Source organism: Trachurus japonicus, chromosome 24 (genome assembly GCF_045865225.1).
Source record: "Trachurus japonicus isolate A0001 chromosome 24, Traja_1.0".
Classification (NCBI taxonomy): domain Eukaryota; kingdom Metazoa; phylum Chordata; class Actinopteri; order Carangiformes; family Carangidae; genus Trachurus; species Trachurus japonicus.
Window position 1 is genome coordinate 9178679 of NC_140930.1, and position 23911 is coordinate 9202589.

At 39.6% G+C, this 23911-nt stretch overlaps 2 protein-coding genes across 7 annotated transcripts in view; both read right to left on the reverse strand.

The window, feature by feature from the left end:
• Positions 1 to 18272, reverse strand: part of dnmt3aa (DNA (cytosine-5-)-methyltransferase 3 alpha a) — a 76169-nt gene extending 57897 nt beyond the window's left edge. For all 5 annotated transcript variants that reach the window (XM_085771793.1, XM_085771790.1, XM_085771789.1 and 2 more), the window contains exons 1-2: positions 18062 to 18272; positions 6685 to 6792 (exon numbers count right to left, since the gene is read on the reverse strand). In XM_085771793.1, the coding sequence (XP_085627919.1) occupies positions 6685 to 6792; positions 18062 to 18130 (177 nt within the window). In that variant the 5' untranslated portion in view covers positions 18131 to 18272. The remainder of the gene's footprint in view (positions 1 to 6684; positions 6793 to 18061) is intronic.
• dtnba (dystrobrevin, beta a) overlaps positions 18205 to 23911 on the reverse strand; it is a 66341-nt gene continuing 60634 nt past the window's right edge. For both annotated transcript variants that reach the window (XM_085771797.1, XM_085771798.1), the window contains exon 21: positions 18205 to 18349. In XM_085771797.1, the coding sequence (XP_085627923.1) occupies positions 18321 to 18349 (29 nt within the window). In that variant the 3' untranslated portion in view covers positions 18205 to 18320. The remainder of the gene's footprint in view (positions 18350 to 23911) is intronic.

Here is a 23911-nt window from a genome sequence, read left to right on the forward strand (position 1 = left end):
TGAGCAGTGACATTAACCTGAAAAAAAGCGGAGGAAAAGACGAGATGCAGAGCTACTTGGAGCTAACGTCTGGAGAGGTGGGACTATTTTTTTCACAGTGAGGCTATTTTATTGGATAATATGTATTTCTGGTTGAATAAAACTACATGAAATTGATTGCGTATCCCTCTTTTATATTGCCTTTATTCGTAACCGTTTTATAAAAGCAATATATCACTCCAGTCCGTGGTATAATGAGCATATACCACGGCCTGTCGTGATATATTGCTTAAACATACTGCTAAAACTACTTCTACTACTGCTCCAACCATACTGTACATACTGTACTACTACAACTACTACAGCTATAAAACCATTATCACTACTTTTCCCATTACTACTATACAGCTACTATTCTGCTTCTCTAACTGTACTAAAACTGCTTTTTCACTTGTACTACCTACAGTAATACCTGTGTGACTGTACTGTAGTACTGTGGGCGTCGATGCTACTGAAACTGCAGTAGTACTGAAACTGCAGTAGTACTGCTGCGACTGAAGCACAAACATCAGCTGCAGACACACTGAACCTTTTGTCATCATGCACTTGTGTTTCATGTGCAGCTGTGTGTGTCGGTGTGTGTGTGTGTTACATGTACTTTTGTGTGTATGACAGGACTGTAATAATCTCGCTCCGACATCAAAGCATGATCAGACCTGTACGCACACACACACACACACACACACACACAGTGGGGTGGTTGTTTGATCAGCTATATTGACTTGCTGATTCCACTGCACAGCGTTCAGTCAGCACAAAAGGACACACACACACACACACACACAGGGTGAGCGATGAGAGGATGAATAAAGAGAGAGATATGGAGGAGGAGGAGGAGGAGGAGGAGGAGGAGGAAGAGGAAGAGGAGGAGGAGGAGGAGAAAGAGGAGAGGAGCAGCCAAAGCCCCGACCTGTCAGTCAGAGTGAATAAAGATACTGTACAGCAGTGGTTCTCAACTGGTGGGTCGGGACCCAAAAGTGGGTCGCGGACCCGTTCTGGATGGGTCGCGGACAGCCGGTCAAAAAAGGAAATAATATTTAATGCACATCTGATGTTGGACATGTCTTTTATTTTGAAAAATAACATATAGACACAGTCGGCAAGCAAGGAAACGTCACTTCCGGTTAGGGCCGTGGGGGAAAACAAACCGTTTTCCCCATACACACTCATGCAAAAAGGCGGCATTTTAAACCTTTGTCAAACGCTTGTTCGCCGTCCTGTCTTAGTTTTAATCACATGTATGTGCTGACAAAGAGCTATATATTAGAAAACTCATCACGATCTGGGTCGATTGCTGTCCGTACATCTTAAAATATAAAGTTTTCACAGCCATAGCCTACACCGAGTCAGCAGGGTCGGCAACCTTCACTTCCGGTCAGAGCGTTACACGTTTGGAGAAGATGAGCGAAGTTCCGATATAAAAGTTCAGGTTGTGGTTTTTGAATTTATTTGCGGTGCAAAATAATACACAATAACTCAGGCAGTGTCTACGAGTGTCTAGAGCCGGCCGGCGGCGACTAAGAGAGCGTCAGAGCCGTGGGGGAAGACAAATATGACTGACTGTGAAATACCTAATATTTTTAAATGTACGGACAACAATCGACCCAGATCGTGATGAGTTTCTAAAAATATAGCTCTCTGTCAGCATATACATGTGATTAAAACTAAGACAGGACGGCGAAAAAGCCTTTGACAAAGGTTTAAAATGCCGCGTTTTTGCATGAGTGTGTATGGGGGACACGGTTTATTTTCCCCCACGGCCCTAACCGGAAGTGACGTTTCCTTGCTTGCCGACTGTGTCTATATTGAAAGCACACGTCACGTGAACACATGCAGTTGTAATGGTCCTCCTCGGTTTCTTATTAATGTGGCCTGAATGCAGTGAATCTTGTTTTGTTTTGTGGGTCTTTATTTTGTGCAATTTGATATTGATTCACTTTTGTGAACATGCTCTGAATGCAGAGATGCATTAGAAGTCAAATATATTGTTTTGTTAGTCTCCATTTTGTGCAGTTTGATATTTTTTTATTCACTTCCGTACATGCAGTTGTCATGGTCCTCCTCAGTTTCATTCATGTGCCCTGAAATGCACTTTTGCTCAATAAAGAGCAAAATGAGTTTTTAAAGGCTTAAAAAAAAATCTTGGTTTGAATTCTATAAAAGTGGGTCGCGACTTAATGACCACGGGAAAATGTGGGTCCCACAGTGAAACTAGTTGAGAACCCCTGCTGTACAGTGTCGTTGCGGTAATAATACGGCACAGATTATTAGTGTTATTATTATTATCAGCGGCGTCGGCCTAAAGGTGACTGGAAGGTTGCCAGTCCAAACCTCCAGAGGAGAAACACACACAGGGAGTTACACAGTCACCTTGTAAAAGTAAAAAAATATACAGGTTAACGGGTTAATATACTGTAACTACTACTGAACTGAACTGGGAGAAATGTGCATATTTTACTTAGGTCTCCTTAAAAACATGCAAACATGCAAAAATAAAACAGTCCAGCATGAGCACATGTGAGTGTAGATTGCTTTTTATACCCATTATGGCCTAAAATTCACTTTATATATATTATAAATATATACATTCTCCTATTATGAGTGCTGATTGTTGCCTTAAAAGATTCAGTTTAGTTTATTTGATTAGCAACAAATGAGATTTACTTTAAATATACCTTAAATAAAATACAATGAGGGATGAAGCTAATTGGAAAGGTGTAGGCTGAAGCTCATGCTTACAATGCCTAGTCTTTTTACAAAAAAAAAAAAGATATTCAACGAGGCAATTCTTAAACTACATGGTCTGAGTTACACCATAAGTTTTCAGAACAAAGAAACAAACCAACGTAGAAGATTTTACAGTTACAGTACCAATAAGCAGCTTGAGACAGATGCTTCATTTGCCTGTTTTGTCCTGTGACAGTTGAGTTTATGTTTCTGGTTTTAATTCTGTTGTCAATATAATGGTGTAATTAATAATAATTAGTAATAAATAAAGCTCTACGCAGTATGGCAACAGATACTTTAAGAAACAAGAGCAAGAGCAGGTTGAAAAACCTGATATACTGTATGTCTGGACTGTGTGACCAATGGAAAGTAGAAGTTTAAATATTGAATGTGCTAATTAGCATATTGATGATGTCAATGCATTATATTTGCATTCAGCTCAGTGTCAGCTGGTTTCAGTCCTTTATCTCTTTGCTTCTCTCCCACACTGACAGTATTTTAATTCATTATGATTTAATATTTTAATCTCATTTACATGTCTTCGTTTTTTGTTTTGTTTCTGTTGTCAGAAAACGGAAAAATAAGTGTGAAATATTGATGGAAACGCAGCCCATTGTTACACACACAATGTCTTCCTGTCCTGCTGCTACCAAAACTTGATTAAGAGCGCTGCTGTTTGACAGAACACGAGACAACAAAAGTGTTGTAATCTGATTTATATTACAGTTAGAGGCCGGTTCATTTGTTTATATCAGCTGCTGTGTGATAGCTGTTGAATGAATGAATGAATGAAAAGGCAAAGAGAGGTGTGTGTGTATGTGTATGTGTATGTGTGTGTGCGAAGGGAAAGCCCGATCTTGTGGCCGTGGGGCAGCGCTGGCATCGCTCTCTCTCTTCTACAGGAAACAGCTACAGGCACATTAGTCACAAGGTGCTTTATGGGAAAAAAATGTATTTCAAGGGCTCTTAAAAAAGTGAGTAAACCTAGTGACAGACAGGTGGGAAACGCCGTCTGCCTGTAAACGCCACCTGATGATGCAATGGAAGCCGTAAACGGGAATTCATTCTGAAAGAGCAGCAGCCAATAGGGAAACTCCGACACTCAGCCTCACGGGCCGAGCAGGTGAATACTGACTATGTACGTATTGTTTTGACATTTTAAATATCAAAGCTTCATTATTATTATTATCATATATGTGAAATTGAGTAAGTATTTCTGACTCTGAAGGTAAGAAATGTCTGCATATGTTATATTATTCTCTTCTATTTCCATATTTGACGTCCTGTGTTGAAGTCTGAGGAAATGTTTATAAAACAAACACAGATCCTATAATCAATCTTCAAAAAAGAGTAATTAGAATAATAAAGAAAGTGTGCTACTGTATTGTGAACCTACCAACCCACTATTTATAAGATCTTATGCTTTCACAATTTTCAGATATTGTGTTCCTACTGTAAAAACAATGTAAATCATTTTTCGAGTAAAGAATAACAGTCTTCCAGTTTGTATTCTTCAGTTATTTAAAAGTAAGAAAAGGAAACTATAATTTAAGAGAAATATATTGATTTTCAAAATGTGTAAAGTGAGTAATAATATATAATATATAATATAAAATATAAATGTGTTTCAGTCTTGGGAGTTAAAATGTGGAAGAAGCTCAGTGATGAGTTGAAGTCACGTTAGTTCTTTGTTGAGTTTTAAGAAAAGCTAAAAGATTGATTGATTTTGATATTGGTGTTGTGTTACCGTAATAAACAATTTCATTCATTCATTCATTCATTCATTCATTCATTCATTCATTCATTCAATGTAATGTATGTTAGGATATGATGTAGTTTAACTAACAATGCTTCCCATTTTTTCTGTACAGTATACTGTAGTAATAATTGTGGATTACAATGATACATGTATGGATGTAACCGTTGTCGCTGCCCAGGGACTATAGCTAAATCTGGCACAATTTATGTATTTAGCCTTGTCCCTGTTAAATAGACTAAATAAACTCAACTACAAAATTGTGTTGAAGATTTTGACCTCAACTCCCAGGGTGCATTTCAACTGCTCTTGGTCAACTTTTAACAATTAATTCAGCTACGGCAAAGCATTTCCTTTTCACACACCAGCTACAAGTCTCATAGTTATTGTAGTATTAGTTTTTTTAGCAATAAAATAAATAGCTTTCATATAATTTAGGCCAAGTTTAACAATCTTATAAAATCTATATCAATAATCGATGTATGTCTGCTAGAATTTAGACTCATTGTAATCCCACAGTAGCAGGCCTATAGGTCTCCAGATTCAGAAATGTATATGCACATTTTACACTTGTGCCACAGCATCGACCATTTAAAGCTAAGTTCATGCTAATAAGATAAGTCAGGATCTAAAAAATGTTGTGTCTTCCATCTATAAAGTTCAACAGGGCATTCTGCCAAGATATTGCAGGATTTAGAGCTCTCCATTAAAAATTAGAGACAAAAATAAGATTATAAAATCATACATGTATTGATAGGAGCCCCATGTTTCTGTAGGAAGTAACACTGATGACATCGTCCCATTAAAAACATTAAGGATTTTGTTATTTATTTGTGCTTTAAGGTCAAAGTCAAGACAGTTTTGTGACTTGAAGGCAGATGTCAGATCAGTTGTTCCAGTCAGACTGTTTCCCAGCTGTTAGCAGGTGTGTGTGTGTGTGTGTGTGTGTGTGTGTGTGTCGGACGAAGGTGTGTGTTTCAAGAAGCTTGTTTACATTTCGTAAAAATAAAACTGTTCTTGTCATGTAGTTAATTCATCCTCCCTCCTCCTGATCTACTGTAACAAGAAGTGAGAGACAGAGAGACGTGTGGGTGGAGGCCAACAGTCATCTATGGCTCCTCGCTCGCTGCTCTGAAACCGACTGACTGACGGCGGTTCGTTCAGGTCGGAGGAGGATCTGATTAAAATTCCTCGGATTCGGTTTGAAATCATCATCATCATCATCATCGTTGTTGTAAATCGCTGATCGCTTTAGAAGATTCTGCTTTTGACTTTTCAAGCAGAGAGGGCGATAACGGCGTGGAGGAGCGTGGAAAAACGCGGGGGTTTGGAGTCATGCTGATAAGAGTGAGACTGATGATGACAAGGTTGAAAACGACGACGAGGAAATGAAGCTAACGGCTGCTGCTGCTGCTGCTGCTGCTGGAGAGCGCATATGCATCAGGGGGGATGAATTTTTTTTTACAAGGTGTATTAGTGTAACATGAAAGCAAAAACTCAAAATCTTTCCAAGAATATTTGTCTTATTTCTTGTCAAAATGTCTAATTTCTAGTCAAAACTAATCTCTTTCCACTTTAAACAAGACTCATCACCTAAAAATTGACTTGTTTCAAACAAATTTTCACTTGAAATAAGTATAATCTGCCAGTAAAAGGAAGTTTTTTGTGCTTGTACATAATAAGAAAGAAAAACTTGCTCCACTATCAGATTTTTCTACTTATTTCAAGTGAAAATAAGCTTGAAATAAGTAAAAAACAAGCTACTTTTTTATGTGATGAGTCTTATTTTAGGTATAATGAGATTTGTTTCGACTAGAAATGACATTTTGACTAGAAATAAGACAGATATTCTTGGTAAGATTTTGAGTTTTTGCAGTGGGGAGCTGCTGTGAGGAGGTGAGAGCTCACACTCGGATGTGACACTTAATTACTGGAGCGTGTCCTCGGATATCCCTTAATAAAGAAATAAAAAAAAACTGAGCTGAGTGTGATTGACAGCTGCATGAATGTGAGTTAAAGCGCTCCAGTAAAGCAGCAGCGCATGCACACGTCGTCAGGTAAGAATCAATCATTCATTCAATCAATCAATCAGTCAATCACTCACTCCACTGTGGGTTTTCACAGCATCAAAAGCACTACAGGGATAAATTACAAGGACTCACAGGAAGCAGCTGTTTGCGTTTCCTGCCCGGGCGGCCCACTCTGCGCTTGGTGCGGGGGCTCGCTGGCGTCCCCTCCTCCGGACTGTCCTGGTCCGCTCCATCTTCACTCTGAGAGAGAGAGAGAAAGAGAGACAGAGAGAGAGAGAGAGAGAGAGAGAGGCCACATCAAAAACACACACAGAGACGATCAAACGACTGTATATGAAGTTATAATTGATGTCAGCAGCAGCAGCAGCAGCAGCAGCAGCAGCAGCAGCAGCAGCAGCAGCAGCGAGGACCCGCATTAAAGCAAACAGGGATCCAAGGCAATGTGGTTTAGAAGTTCTCCCTGGGGGAGGATGGGGGGAGGAGGGGGAGGTGAAGACTGGGAAACACGGAGACTCAAATGAACTAAGAGGGAGCAACGTACTGGTGATAGTTTCCAATTGCAGTTTTGAGAAAAAGCCAGATTTCACAGTTTTTTTTTACGACCTTTTCCACCACAGATGAGAAGCTGAACTTGAGACCAATTAAAAAACAATCTACTTTGAAAAGAAACGCCTGAAAAATGCTTAAACAAAAGCAACTTCCCCAAACTTAGAAATGGGCAAAATATGAAAGAGAGAAATAAAAAACATACTAAATTATGTGTTTACAGATATGAAATCCAGCTGTGTTTAGTAAAACAGACAGGACACATGTTGCAGCAGCAGCAGCAGCAGCAGCAGCAGCAGCAGCAGCAGCAGCAGCAAACCTGAGCCTGCATCTGCAGAACAAAGAGAAACTAAAAGTCTGTTTCACTCATTCAACTTAAAGGGATAGTTCAACATTTTGGCAAATTGGCCCATTGCTATAATCCCTATAGTCTTAGCAGTAGGTTCGTTACCTTTAATTGTCGGTGTAAGCTATTTTTAGAACGGCGGAGCAGAGCCGCGAGCTGCTCAGAGCTACGCTACGGAGGCTAATGGGATTTCTTGGTTTCCTTCATCAAACTCATCAAATACACAATCCAACAACTCCAAAACGCTCTGGTGGACAAGTTGTGACCTGCACATTCACCACGCTATGAAATAATAACAGAACGTTACGAGACAGAGTTGTTTTAGAGGTAAATGCAGAGACTGCTTGCTGAAAAACTGCCCCCGACAGGAACGCGTATCAGTTTTTTTGCATGAATTTCCCTCTAAAACAACTCTGTCTCGTAACGTTCTGTTATTATCTCATAGTGTGGTGAATGTGCAGGTCACAACTTGTCCACCAGAGCGTTTTGGAGTTGTTGGATTGTGTATTTGATGAGTTTGATGAGGGAAACCAAGAAATCCCATGAGCCTCAGTAACGTAGCTCTGAGCAGCTCACGGCTCTGCTCTGCCGTTCTAAAAATAGCTTGCACCGACAATTAAAGGTAACAAACCTACTGCTAAAACTATAGGGATTATGGCAATGGGCCAATTTGCCAAGATGTTGAACTATCCCTTTAAATAATTCACCAAGGTTCTTTTTATAAAAACCTTGATAACATTATGCTCGTCTGTATGTGAAGCTTTGATCTCAGCAGTTTTTTTTTTTGTTTTTTTTGTGTAAAAACAGCTTCCTCTGCTCGTCAGAGACAAAGTGGTGTGGGTGCAGCAGCAGCAGCAGGGGAGTGGAAGAACAGCAGTGGTGTAATTTTACAGCGAGATAAGGCACCAAAATAGCTCATAGCTGCACCTGTGTGTGGTCAAGATCAATGTATAAAAAAAAAAGAAAAGAAAAAAAAAAAACCCTGAGAGGAATCGACTGCCTGATGAGATTTACAGAACGAGCTGAGATAACATCTGCTGCCAACATTTCTGTCTTCCCTCATTTTTAATTTGCGTTCACAGACTTTTTTTTATTTTATTTTATTCCAGACATGTGAAGTTGATCTCAATCAAAAGAGACTTTTTGACTTCAGCGCCAACGAGTCATGACTTCAACTTCAACTTTCTGCCTCATGACTCGTGGGGGATGATTTGATATCCTCCCTCTGGGCAAAACATTTATAATTATGTCATAAAAAGTCTTTCTTTCTTTCATTCATTCATTCATTTCCTCTGTGGCGATCTGACAGCAGCCAGTCATGTTAGGGAAAGTTTGACAGACGAAAGACGCTGATACCACATTTTACACAATGTTTCTGGATGTAGAAACTCCTCTGAGATTAAAAAAAAAAAAAAAGAGTTAACACCATAATAACATGTTGATGCAAATTCCTTTTTTTAAACACACAGTATCTGATTGCAGCCGCCAGTGGTTTGTTAATCAAAACAATAGTGGAAGATGTACAGTATTTTGAATTTGATGATGTTGTGAAAGAGCGCGGGATCGTGGGAGTTGCTCTCTTCATCATCATCATCATCACCACCACCACCGGCCAATAAAAATTGATCTCACTTGGCTGCAGTAATGTTCAGTAAATGTGTTAAACCACAAACACTGTGGCTACTTCTGCTGCAAAGGGGAAGTGATGCAACTGACAGGCGCCGCAAAAGGAGACAACGGCGCTTTAGTGTAATAAAATAAAAGGATTTCTGTAGATTTGAAAGTAATTGCAAAATAAATTGGGATACTGCAATGATTGGTGTCTTAATTTTTGGACATTTAAATGTGGAAAAGTTACAAATTTTAACTTGAACTGTTGTTTTTTGATGCACAGTCTGTTATATTGACATTTGACCCACACTGTAGTTTGAATCAGTTTGCTGGAAATGAATCAGCTCAGAGTTGCAACCAGTCAGATGGCGCCGCAATGGAGAATGGAGAAAAAACAAAAATCTACAAAGTCCTGACAGATTGATGTGTCAACAAAACAAGGTTATTTTTACAAGCTGTCGTTATGAAATGAGTTACCAGTGTAGTACGTCCTTACTCCTTATTAAAACACTTGGGTAACATCCCTTTAAAGCAGGGGTGTCAAACTCATTTCAGTTCAGGGGCCACAAACAGCACAATTTGATCTTAAGTGGGCCCGACCAGTAAAATAATATAGCCTATAAATAAAAAGAACTTTTTACTTTGTTTAAATACATTATAAATATGTTTATAGTTAACGAACTATCCTATCCAGTTTGATAGACGCATCGTGATCCAATGAATTCATTTGTGGCGTTCAAAATGATTGGTTGGTGTTTTTACAGGATTGGTGACTTGATATTTTTCCCTTTTTTGTGAAAAAGCATTTAATTAATTGGTTGCAATGGGAGTGTGAAGAGGATTTTAAAGCAATAAAGTAAAAAATAATGCTCCAGAAAAAGATCTAGGCTCAGTCATTTTACAACAAATACAAAATAAGCGATTATTTTGTGATTAATCAGCCATTACTGATAAAGTTGTTCTCAGGGCACTGACTCAGAAATTGGAGATTTTTCTCTGACGATCTTCATTCTGAAACTGATACCAACCAAAATAAATTTCCTATCGTATGATATAAATAGAAACTGTGTTAAAATATGTCACATCCTGAAAATGAGGCCTTTATTACTTCTGTTAATTCACTAAACATGAACTTTTAATTGGCCTAAACCAAAAAAAAAAAAGCGATCAAAAAGTATATCATGACCTTTTAGTTTTTACAGGTGTGTGAAACGACGACTCTGTTCCTCCTCTGCCTCTGTGTCTGTTGACAGCAACAGTGTTTTGTAGCTTTAATGACATAAGGATAAATAATTAATGTGAGCAAAAAGAGGCACTACATCAATGAAGAGACTGTGGTTTTTAAAGGGGGAAGAGATGGTGTGAATCATGTTTCGTGCATGATACAAAAAAATCCACTCAGTCACACTCAGATTAAGTGTGAGTGGTGTTTTTTTGTTTCTACTCTGAGCTGTAAATCTGCTGCACAGTATTATAGTCATAGCCATAATCTCTGGGTTGATACAATCCCCCAGTAATGTGAAGGTCTGATCAAAACCCAGATCAGATCCACACTTTTCTAGTTTTACATCGACTCTGAGCGAAGTTTAAAGAAAGAAGCCAAAGAAAATGAACGATCGGCACCTGTTGCTCCCAAGTGAAGACGTCCAGACTTTAACCTTATCTCATCATCATCGTCGTCAGAGATTCGTCCTGTTGCTTTAAGAGCACCGAAGCCAGCTGCAGTGTTTGTTTTTTTTTTACTCCAGGCCTTTTTATTCATATTTGAACGCTCTTCATGTGCAAGCGTATAGCCTCGGGGGCAGAAAATAAATGAATGTCACTGTTAAAAAAGGAGAAAACATTAAGACTCTTGTGTTGCGGAAGTGAACCGAGCAGCTTTAAAATCACCAGTCAGAGGGAATATTGTTTTTAATTGCTCGAGACGCTAAGAGCTTTAACAGTGGAAAGTGTTGTACTGTACATACAGGAAGTCTGATTTCTACCAGAGAGGAAACAAAAATTGGAAACGAAGGGGTGTGACAAATTTCCCACAATACACCAGATGCAATAGCAAAGAAGGCTGCACAACCAATGTAAGAAACACATAAATGTTGGTATTTCGCCATCAATTAGGATTTTATTTAAATCACTTTATACTGCTTTCAATCTTGTGTCTGTATATTATATTTTCAGTTTTTTAATTACTTTGTATGACATTTGTTCATCACTGACGTTACACTGTTGTTGCTGATTTGAAATGATTGTGATAATGTGATTTATTCTTGATAGATAAAGTGTAGATCTTCTAAAAACCTGTATTTATCAATCTCTTCCCAGCATATCACTGTGAAAATTAAACCACACTCAACCTTTACAAACTGTGTATTCAGGCTTAAACACAACACATTGAGCGGTATTGAACAATATTGGGGGTTTTTGTTTCAAATTTTCAACCTTGGTCAATTTAACAGAAACACATGTTCGAGGGGATTTCATGCATAAGAGCGTCCAATATTACTCAGTCACTAATATTCAGTCTGGTCGCCCCTGACACGGATCAATGCGTTAAGACATTGTTGCATACTTTCCACATTAAAATTATGTATATTCTGCTGAGATGTAGAGGTTTTTAACTTGATATCCACTTGTATCTTTATTTTGTATGTTTGTATGTTATTGCCTCTTTTGCACACAACGATCACTCCTGTTTTTGGGCCGGTGTTGCCCACTCTGTTTGTCTTTTATTGTTTTGCAAATGTCCGTTTCTGTCTCGTGTCTGTGGGTATTTTAGGCTGCGTTTGAATTGATTGAATAAAGATTTAACAAACAATCAAACAAACAAAGCAGCATGGATTCGTTTCAGCTGGGTAACTGGGACTCAGTATGTGATTATTGCACCTGGTCAAAGGTCAAATGTGATTACTGGTGATGTGTATGAATAGGAATAAACAGAGGAATGTGCCTGAAAACTGAATTATTCCAACTATATGAGCAAACGGTGTATTTTCATGTCTGATGTCTGACGTCCAAACGTATCTACAAGTCCAGCAGCAGTGAAATACTTGAACTTTTTCAACACTTCAGACCCGTATGACGGCGTATCACAGTGCAGCAGCGGCGGCGGTGGTGTCTCGTTTCGCTGGGGGACAACTGAAGGGGGTCCGACTGAGGAACAGGATTGGGCAACATGTCACGCTTCATTCTTCTTCCTTCACCGCATCGCATACTTGAAATATGAAAATATGAAATATGAAAGCTGCGGCTCTCGCTCCTGTGGTCTCTATATTATGGACCGACACAGGGGTTCATTTCTGTGGTTTTTGGCAGCAGCAGCGTGTGTGTGTGTGTGTGGTTTCTGAAACTATGCTGTAACGTCAGACTGTCACTGTACAGTACGAACTCCGTCTACTCACTTTGACTGATCTTGCTGATCACTACAAAAATCTTACCAAGAATATTTATCTTATTTTTAGTCAAAATGTAATTTCTAGTCAAAACTAATCTCATTATACCTAAAATAAGACTCATCACATTAAAAAGCACAAAAAACGTCCTTTTACTGGCAGATTTTTCGGTAACGCTTTATATTAAGGTCCTTGTAATAAGCGTTAGTTAATAGATAATAAGGCCCTTATATGTCCTAATAAGATCCTTATTAACATTATTCTGCATTCATAAGATAATATAAGTGTTAATAATGCCAGACTATAAGAGATTAATAAGAACGTATGAGAAACTTGTTAACAGTTTGTAGATGCTTAAGAACATTAATAAAAGCCTCACATTGACCACCATTATGTCTTTGTCACGTGTTTACTTATTTAAAGCCTATTTTCACTTGAAATAAGTAGAAAAATCTGATAGTGGAGCAAGTTTTTCTTTCTTATTATGTACAAGCACAAAAAAACTCCCTTTTTCTGGCAGATTTTTCTACTTATTTCAAGTGAAAATTTGTTTGAAACAAGTGAAAATGATCTAATTTTTAGGTGATGAGTCTTGTTTTTAGTGGAAAGAGATTAGTTTTGACTAGAAATTAGATATTTTGACAAGAAATAAGACAAATATTCTATTCTTGGAAAGATTTTGAGTTTTTGCAGCGTGATGATTACTGCAGATCATGCAAAGCTACGTTCACTGTGTGTTTAGCTGCCTGTTCGATACTGTACATATACTAGTGTGTGTGTGTGTGTCTCCAAGTGTGTGTGTGTGTGTGTGTGTGTGTGTGGCCTACTCTCCTGCGCTCACACAGACAGTCTAACAGGTTTCACATCACACTGACTGAACCCTCTGAGGTTAATAACGAGACCTGCTGCTCCCTCCCTCCTCCTCCTCCTCCTCCTCCGCTGTCACGGCCGTGTTTCCATTAATGTCCTCCTCCCTCTGTCGCCGTGACAGTGGAGTGGTTACTAAGGTGCAGAAACTGCTTAGCAACTGTCTCCGACTGGGGGCCGGCCGGCGGTGTGCTGTGCTGTGCTGACTAAACATTCTGATGTCACTTCCCTGACGATCAGCATAGCAACCAGCCAGAACGGCTATTAATGGGGCCTGCTGCCTGCCTGGTGGTAGTGGTGGTGGTGTGTGTGTGTGTGTGTGTGTGTCGGCCATATGCCCGAGTCACGACGCACAACGCACAACGCACACACATGTTTTCACGCCGTCAACAACTGGGGCTCGGTCATGTGATCAAAGTGCAACAAAAAGGCGCAGAGGAGAGGAGAGAAGAGCAGAGCGCGGCGGTGGCGGTGGCCGTGGCGATGATGATGGCGGCTGTGGCGGTGGCGGTGGCGGTGCTGGAAAACCACTCACATCTTTTCAAGAATATGTCAACACACACACAGAGAGACACACACACAGACACACACAGACACACACACACACACACTGGGGCCAATCTGTCCATATATCTTTGGTCTATTTCTGTCGCCCGGCAGGTTATTTTAGGCTGCTGCAGTTGCTAAGCGACCAGACTGCAAACCAGGCGGGCAGAGGAGGATCCCATCATCAGCAGACGGCTTGTCCCCTTTCTTTCTTTCTATCTTTCTTTCTTTCTTTCCTTCCTTCCTTCGTTCCCCATCCCCTCTTCCTCCTCCTCTTCCTCTCTGTGTCTCTCTCCCTCTCTCCTTTCTTCTTCCTCCTTCGTCTGAATTTCACTTTGAATCCACCACTCGTCTGATCACTGCTTTATAAAGCTGTCAACAGAATTTTTTTTTTTTTTTTTTAAAAAGCCTCTTTTATCTGCATTCGGCCTCCAAACAGACTTTAAACACATCTGTATTACAGCTACAGATGTCTATGTTAATAATCAGTAATCCTCCCTCTTCACCTTCACACACAGTTATACGAGCCGCTCCACACACACACACACACACACACACACACACACACGCTTCTCCGACATGACGAGGATGTTCTTCAAACTGTCTCTGGCGTTTACGACATTTACTGTACGCAGCATTAATGTTGGCACTTGACAGCCGCGGCCTCAGAGGGGAAAGATGACCTAAGTCCTCAGAGATGGTGCTTCGCTCTGCTTGGCGGCGGTGGTGCTGGTGGTGGTGGTGGTGGTGCGTTAAAAAGGAAAAGGAGCGGCGCTTAAAATAGGATCAATGTTCGAGTTATTAAAAAATGATAGACATGTATGGGCCTAAATAAAGAGGTCAATAAAGCCCCGAGCCCTGTGGCGTGATGTTTCAAAGCCTGCACACATGGAAATGGATGTTACAAATATGAGTTTAGAGCCAACGGCAAATTATTTTATTCAAATATTCTTAATTTATCCGTCTTGTCTTTACAAATTTGAGACTTTGAAATGATTTCTGAGCATTGCTTCTTAAAGGGATAGTTTTTTTGGCAAATTGGCCATAATCTCTATAGTCATAGCAGTAGGTTTGTTACCTTTAATTGTCGGTGCAAGCTATTTTTAGAACGGCGGAGCAGAGTCGTGAGCTGCTCAGAGCTACGCTACGGAGGCTCATGGGATTTCTTGGTTTCCCTCATCAAACTCATCAAATACACAATCCAACAACTCCACAACGCTCTGGTGGACAAGTTGTGACCTGCACATTCACCACGCTATGAGATAATAACACAACGTTATGAGACGGAGTTGTTTTAGAGGGAAATTCATGCAAAACCACTGACGCACGCTGCCTTCAGGGACAGTTTTTCAGCAAGCAGTCTCTGCATTTACCTCTAAAACAACTCTGTCTGGTAATGTTCTGTTATCATCTCATAGTGTGGTGAATGTGCAGGTCACAACTTGTCCACCAGAGCATTTTGGAGTTGTTGGATTGTGTATTTGATGAGTTTGATGAGGGAAACCAAGAAATCCCATGAGCCTCCGTAGCGTAGCTCTGAGCAGCTCACAGCTCTGCTCCGCCGTTCTAAAAATATCTTAATAGCACCGACAATTAAAGGCAACGAACCTACTGCTAAAACTATAGGGATTATGGCAATGGGCCAATTTGCCAAAATGTTGAACTATCCCTTTAAGCTCACACTCAAACCAAAACTGAATAAACTGAGCAACAAACAGGGATTTTTCACTTTTTTCATTCTCCTTTCATTTTGTTTGTTTCATGGGATTAAGACGTTATTTCGACGAGTGGGTGACACCGGTAACGTGAGCCCACCTTATACCTTTTTTTTTTTTTTTTAAACAGCGGCTTCTGTCATGTGTGCGATGGATTATAAGTGAAATAAGTCAAAAACCTCCACCTACAGTAACTTGCCATGTCTATTTCCAAACACCGTGACTCACTCTGATTTCTTTCTTTGAGAAAAACACAGAGAGAGAGCGAGAGAAAGAGAGTTAAAGTCTCAGGAAGTTTAAAAAAATAAATAAATAAAAAGCACAACAAACTCTATATGAGGGAAACGTTGTGCGCTTTGGCCCGTCGCCACCGTGTGAATGTGGAAGTAAGAGAGTAACACGGCTCTTTATATCGCGGGCGGCGGCTGCGCTGACTATAGAATGAACTTCAAACTTCTCGCAGATTTACGAGGGGCTGCCCTGGGGGGGTGGAGGGCAAATGAAAGGAGGCATTTTTCACCTCGTGTACGTCTGACTGTGTGGTAATGTGTGCATTTGTGTGTGTGCACGCACGCTCATTTGTGTAAAGTAGACGAGAAAGAGAAAAAAAAAAGAAAAACAGTTTGAGACTGGAAACCCTGCACTCGTCATCTCACCTGCATGTGGTCGGGTGAGTACGAGGAATGCAGAGGAGCTTGTAGCGAATGTAAATAAATAACTTTAAGTTTAATTATTACACACACACACACACGGGGGTCTGGGTTGCCAGATCTTCTGTGTGTGTGTGTGTGTGTGTGTGTGAGTTTGTGTGTGTTTGTTGGCTAAAAACAGCTCTGGAGTGCACGCGGAGAAGCCAAAAGTAGTAGTGGTAATGATAGCCGTAGTAAAAGAGGCAGTGGTGGTGGTTGTAATAATATCTGTGGCTTCAAAAATAACAGTTGTAGTATTTCAATCTGTTAATAATAGAAGCAGCGATCATCACAGGAACAGCAGAGACAGTAGAAGTTGTAGTAGTAGTTGTAGTAGCAGTAGTGGTGATGCACTCTGTGGTGATACTGGCACTTCAATGTAGCTATTTCCTTTTTATAGGTATTTTCATTTCTACTTATTAAACTATTTACAGAGGGAAATAATGAATGTTTTATGTGAAAACATTCATGCGATGACTGAACTTCCTGCATAACAACCGAGGCTGCCAAAATAGCAGCTTTTGGTATTTCAATATGTTTAATAACTCAAGCAATAACTAATTAATAGCAGTGATAATACAGTACACTATCACTACCTTTTTATGGTTCTTTAAAGTTTAAATCTGCATTATTTACAGTGCCAGAGGGGAAACGTGTGTATGTACGGTATTTAATGACTCTACATCCTGCAAACAAACATTAGCTCCACACGGTAATGACCTCCATAAAACTAATGTTGAACCGTGATTTACACGACGCTGCAGTTCATTCATTAGTTAGTAAGATCTAGTTACTAAGTGCATGTGATGTACAACACTTAAATAGTGTTTATGCATTAATGCATCAGTAACTTAACACTCAAAAAAAAAGGGACCAGTCATCAAAATAAGAGCCTAATGTTACGAGTTGATCTGTTTGTATGGAGTGTGGAGAGTGACAATATGTTATGCCTTCTTTCTCTGTATCGAATACACCGATATATTGAAGAGTTCATTTGCAAAAGCAAATACTGTAAATGCCATGTTGAAAAAAATGAGCTGACGCTTGTGAATTATTCTTTGCATAGTGTTGTTTTCAATAAAGCTTTATTTTTTTGAGATACATCTGTTTTGTTACGTCTCATCTCCTTGGTCAAAGCCACTCACCTTTGGTTTGACTGATATCACCTGGTGTAGATAATAATAAAAAAAATCTTTGTTATCTGCTTTTGAAAATGAACTCTTCAATATGGTCTTAAATACACCTATGTACTATATTTAACCTCACTTTATTAGTATGAGTTATTCTAATATTTACTTGTTGGAAATTTGTCATATTTGGTTTTCAGTCTCTTTTGAATGTCTTCATTTTATTAATCTCGTTTTTTTATGTGGGTTTTATGTGGGTGGTTTTGATCTCACTTTTTTTTTTACATTTTTCAAAGACACTTAATTGCATATTTTGTAAATGCACGCTCCAACTTAGATCATATATATTTGCTAATAAGTCTTTTAATTTATTGCTTCTATTTTTGAACACTTTAATTATGACACACAGCGCTGTTGATTGGGCACCTTCCTGACTCCATACTTGTATCTTTAATCTTATATATTTCCATAACATTTTGATTGCAGGACTTTTATGTATAACTTTTCATTGTAACACAGGAAAGTCTTCACTTTGAGGACGTTTTTTCGACTGCTTGTGATATGTATTATTGATTATAGCGGGAGTGTGTAACCAACAGAAATCGGGGTTGGGTTTTTCGATAATTAATAAATAAATAAATAAATGCAGTATTAAAAGTGATAATCTCTTTCTCACCACATCATTGGAGGCGTCGTTCTCTGGCGTCTGGGGCGGCTCGGTGGCGGCGGGACTGTTGGACGGCATGGCAAGGAGCGGCTCGGTGAAACCAAGAGTACAAAGTAAAAAAAAAAAAAAAGGAAAAAAGGAACAAATCAAAACATGGGAAAGGTCCTCAGAAGCACCAGGTGCGGCTTCATTCAAGCTGTCTGTCTTCTCTGTATGTCTGTCTGTCGGCCGGTCTGTCTGTCTGTCGGTTGATTGGTTGGTCAAACGCTCACTGGTTCACTCTGTCCTCCCCCTCTCCTGGGAGAAAAAAGACACACACACACACAAACACACACACAGAGGGACATGAGTGGATATACAGTGAGAGGAAATTCACCAAAGCTTAAGTAAGAAATCATTCACAGCATGAGGCCGACATCTTCCTATTCCCTCTTCCTCCTCTCCTCAGTCTATCCACTTTCTGCTCAACCTTTCTCTCACACACACACACACAGACAGACACAGAAAGCCCCGGGGTCGTGGCTGTACAACAGGTGTGTGTGTGTGTGTCTCTATGAAGTACAGTTGATGGATGGGAGAGCAAAAAAATATTCAATTTCTGAGCAGTAACAGGTTAACACACACACACATTTATGCACACACATGAACACACACATGTGCAGGTGTCCTCAAAGGAATCTGCAGGAATCGGGGTTGCTTTCAACATGGCTGTCACACCATGATTGATGTGGCCCGTGTATGTGTGTGTGTGTATGTGTGCATGTGTGTGCGTGCGTGCCCATTTCATTAGACAAAATGGCTGCAGGTTAAAAAAAAAAAAAAAAAAAGCGATTTTCTCCCATGAGCATGACACAGACATGTTCGAATCATCATGGTTTAAAGAGGCAACACAAACGTTGCACAGACAGTGAAGCTGAAAATCTCACAAATCTCAAAAAACCTTCATTCATTCAAAACAGTCCAAGGCTGCATCGTAATAATATTTTTTTGCAATATTGATTAATTGGGAAATCTCTTGGCATCCTTTTCTAACAATAGAAGGAAAAAGACACATAAAAAAAAAAAGAAAAGAAAGAATGACGTGCAAAAAAATGTGTTTTCAGGCTCTCAGCAACCAGGACTATGATTATATATAGTTTGTTTTTAAGCACTTATTCAATGTGACATCTTGTTAAACCTACCGGGATCTGATTTACAATCACTTACAGCAATGGAAAACAACAGGAATTCACATTTAAGAAGCTGTAGGAAGGGAAGCTGGGGTTTTTTCCCCCAGCAGCAGCAGCATTAAATGTAACACTGGCGGTCAGAGAAGCTTGCGATAGTGTAAAACGTCACTACTTTGGAAAAAAAAACACGAAAAAAACGGACGGCTGTTTTGAAGGGCGTTCAGTGCAGAGGCAGCCATGTGTGACCTTGTGAGTACTTCATCTTGGCTCCCTATATTTGCCTCATCATCTACGGATCGGCTGTGGAAATGAGTTAGAGCGAGAACAAAAGGAAATTTAAAGTGTAATTGTTCTTCATTGAGGGGAGAGGAGGAGGAGAAGAGGGGTCGCAGAGGTCGGATTTAAAGGCTCAAGAACTAGTTTTGACTGTAAAACCCAGATTTCATAAACATTTTGGTTTGAAATGTGCTCTCTTTCTCACACACACACACACACACATCAGTCGTCTCCATTTGTTTTGGCAGATTTTGGGCACTTGAGCACGTTTAAAGGCCGTTTACCAGCAGTTATTGGCAAACAAACTTGAGCAGAATGTGCCCATATCTGTCTATCGGGCTCGTTTCTGTTCACAGTTTAAGTCTTTTAGACACACGGAGGAGCTGATTGATCGTCACACTGAGAAAAAGACTCAGCTCATGTTGGTGGAGACGTGAAACAGTGTGGTGCTGTTTCACGTCTCTCTGTTAAATCCAATGCAGTCTGCTTTGCTTAAACTTTTCTTTCCGAAAGACAAAAAAAAAGGCGATACAAGCAGATTTTAAGACAACCAGCAGAGGAAGCATTACCTTGATGATCAATAAAGCAAATGTGGTGTAGAAGATTGTCTACATTTGTTGGTTTTAGCCTCTTAAACCTGAGTGTTGCTGCTTTTCCTGATCATATATTGTAAGTATCTGTAACTTTGATATACTGATTAACATCTAACAACACTTTTTTTTACTACTTTAACTTGAAGTCAGTTTTAGACAGTAAGTATTTCCGGCATTTCTCAAATTCTCACATATTAGTTTTGACATTAAACCTGCAATGACTGATTTTTGACCCCTTGGGGGCAGCATAATCAAATCATAGCATAATCAAATTGCAAAGACACCATTGACAAATCGTGACCTTTTATGATAAAATGGTGACACAGTAACAGAATCTGGAGCTGTGTTTTATCGACCTGGTGAATCTCCACTATTGACTCAAGGGATGCACGCTAACTATCGGTATAGATAACTATCGGCCCGATATTGGCTGATAATTATCGGCCAAAATTCACAGTTAAGTTAGATAATGACTTCTTTTTTTACCGATTACCAGAGTCAATTACAGATGGCCAACAATGCCTTAATTTTAGCTCATTTTCAGTCCTTTTGCCGCTCTTAAGTTGGTTTGAAACAATTACTGTCATAACTGTTTTGGTTAAGTCAGAGGCAGAGCTATAACGTTAAATTCATCTTTACTCACTACTGTACATCTAAGCCTTTCTTAACCACATATTAAAAATGTTAGCGGTTATCGGCATTGGTTATGAGAAGCAGGAAATTATCGGCTATCAGTATCGGTGGAAAAATAGAGTTACCATGCTCCCTAATTGTCTTTTTCTTGCTCCATTTTTGGTCTCCACCTTCTCCTCCACTAAAGGTGAGGTGGACATCTGGCTCTTTACCTGATAAATGCTCTACTGTGTTCACCAGCTAGTTTCTAACTGTCTTTTTGGTGCTGAATCACATCACATATAGAGTATATAACAGGTTTTTTTTTAGAGCTGCCAGCTGCAAAACTGACTCAACAGGAGCAGTGAGAGTGAAGTTGTGGATAAATAATTAGCTATAAAACTCAAGAGTGAGAAGAAACGCAGGCTCATACAGTAATAGTCTCACTGGGTCGTGACTCTGATTGACCTCTTTCAGTCACGTTATTTCCAAACTTCCATCTGAAATGTTATTTTAAATTACCGGCTATAAATAGACAAAGCTATAATACCACAATTTTCGAAAACAAGGGTAGTTATTGATGAAACACAAACAAGGTCAATCGAGGTGAAATGCTCTCTCGTTTCTCACAGACTGTTTGGCGGTGAGTGTTATCATCTGGTGATGCAGCATCAAGCGGAAGCAGTGTGGCTTCGCCGGGCCGATTACGGCTACCCATGAGGCCCTGGGGCAAAAAAAAGTTAGTGTAGTAGCACTGAACACCAGTTCCTCCCACTCTTCCTCTTTGCGTTGTCTACTGTAAGTATCTTGTTACCGCTAAGTACCCATTAGCACAGAACGCACAGCAGACAACGAACGCACGGCAGCTTCGTTATAGTTTATCGAGAGAGAGCAAGCAACCAAACACGAGCCGGTTTTTCATTCAGGGATTTGCACCGTGCGAGCACCACATCATCATCATCATCTGCAACACTACTACTACCACAGCAACATACAACCTGCCCAAGAGCTCCTCAGGGGGCTTTAAGCTTGTATTGCCCTTCAGCGGTGCTTTTTTCCCCCAAAACTAATTTCCAACCAATCAAATTACACGCAAACTAATTGCCTCACAGTGGTTCTTAGTTTAATACACTTCATAAGCAGATTCAGATCAATTGTGAAAACTGTTCATCTGCTCTTCATCTTTTAATAACATTGTAATGGATTTTCATTTGTTACCCATATTAAAGATTTTTTTTTGTCTTTTGAGTTTTAGATATGTAAATAAAACCAACTTGATTTATTTTGTGCAGACAGAAGGCTAAACTGCCAGCTAAAGCATACAGTACAGTACACATTGCACAACACACATAATGTTTGTCAAAATAGCCTCCAGTTCATTTGTATTTACTTCTGCATGAGCACGCCTCTCATAAAGTTTTGGTTCCTTGTATTTTCTTTTTTGTTGGTGGAGTGATGTGTTCAGACTGGTGGCAGATACTGATCAACAACTAAAATGTAACGTTTGCAAGTTGCACCTAAAAAAGAAAAGCTGTATCTCATGCAGCAGCAGCAGCAGCAGTGAGAGAGAAGCTGAGGAAGCTGCAGCCAGTGTGTCTGGCTTTGCTCAAGACGTATTGTGTAGCCGCTACAGTACAGTATGTCACTCCTCACGCTGTGGCCTTGCATCACCTACTGTAAAGACAACAGGCAGCCGGCCAGCGTTACCAGCGGAAAAGACAGGGGTGGAAAAAACTTTGCAGAAATGGGTGTACAGTATCCACCACCACCACTACCACTACTACCCCCCTAGAGCTCCAGGCCCGGGCTTCAAGTCCTCCAAGTTCTGCATATTTAGGTCACAGACACACACACAGACACAGACACACACACACACACACACCTCACACTCTCAAAGCAAATGTATATACACTGATTTAAATTGTTCCAGTGTTCATGCCAGCAGTGGTTTAAATTAGACCATAGTCAAAGGCCCAAGCAGCAGCCTGCCTGCACTGGTGGGAGGAGAAATGGTTGCGCAGAGAAAAAGCTCCAGAGGTGTGTCAAGGTAGTGAGAGTTGGACAGTGACGAGACAGGGAAGTGGGCGATTTGACTTCACAATAAAAGCATTAAATATATATATATATATATATTTTTTTTTTTAATAATTCAGAAATGGTTTCATTGTCTAATTTGATTTAATTTATTGGAGTATAGTTGTTCACATGCATTTTGTGCTGTAGCTGCAGCTGTAATGTGAATGGAGTCATAAGTCTTTTTGTCATTTTTGCTCAGGAGACTTAATTTGGACTCAATGATGAGGACTTTATGTGAACGACGGTGCCTGGATAGATAAACGTTTGCATTAATCTAATTCCTAAAGGTTGGATAATCTAATTTTATTAATTTTAGTTGTTTTCTAATGGCCTATATTCACAGAAGTGCAAGGTCACCGCTGGATTTTGGAAGCTCTAAGGTCACCTGAGGTCATGGGTCCAAAATCCCTCAACATTTAGGTTGGTAACATATTTTCAGTGTACAGATTTGTCTTGGTTTTGTTACACTATTACTGATTATAAATGGTTTATTTCCCAAGGGCTTGTTTCAAACTGTCTCCACACTGTTGGAGATACTTGGGAGATACTGAATACTTTACTTATTGTTGACTTAAAAGTATCTAAATCTTAATAATCTGAGCCTAAATAGATGGGATCAACCAGAAATAGTTGTTTTAAACCAAAATATCAATGGACAAATCACAGTTTCCAGTGACTCTAAAGTCAAAGTTTTTGTGATTTTTACTATTTGTGATTGGGGGTTGGGGTTGCATTTTAATCATGAATAAATTCTCCAAGGAATAATAATGTTTTTTTAAATTCTAATTAAAGTTTTCATCTCATTAATCATAAAAATAATTGTTGGTTGCAACCTCTCAGGTCTTCAGAGCTGGATTATTACAACCGTTTCCAAATTATCTCTCTGTGTTAATCACTTCACAGACATAAAATGTGAAATAAATAAGAAGAAACGAATGATGTCAATAACAACTAAAGCAATTAAGGCCTCATAACTAGATTTTGAGTTCATCTTCACAACAAGGGCTGCATCATGGAGGACAGAGACAGATATTAAACTTCCATGGTGTGTATTTGTATAATATTAATGACCCAATAAAGCTAATCATGCATAGTCAGATGATGATGATAAGCATTATTTTTGGTCTTTGGGT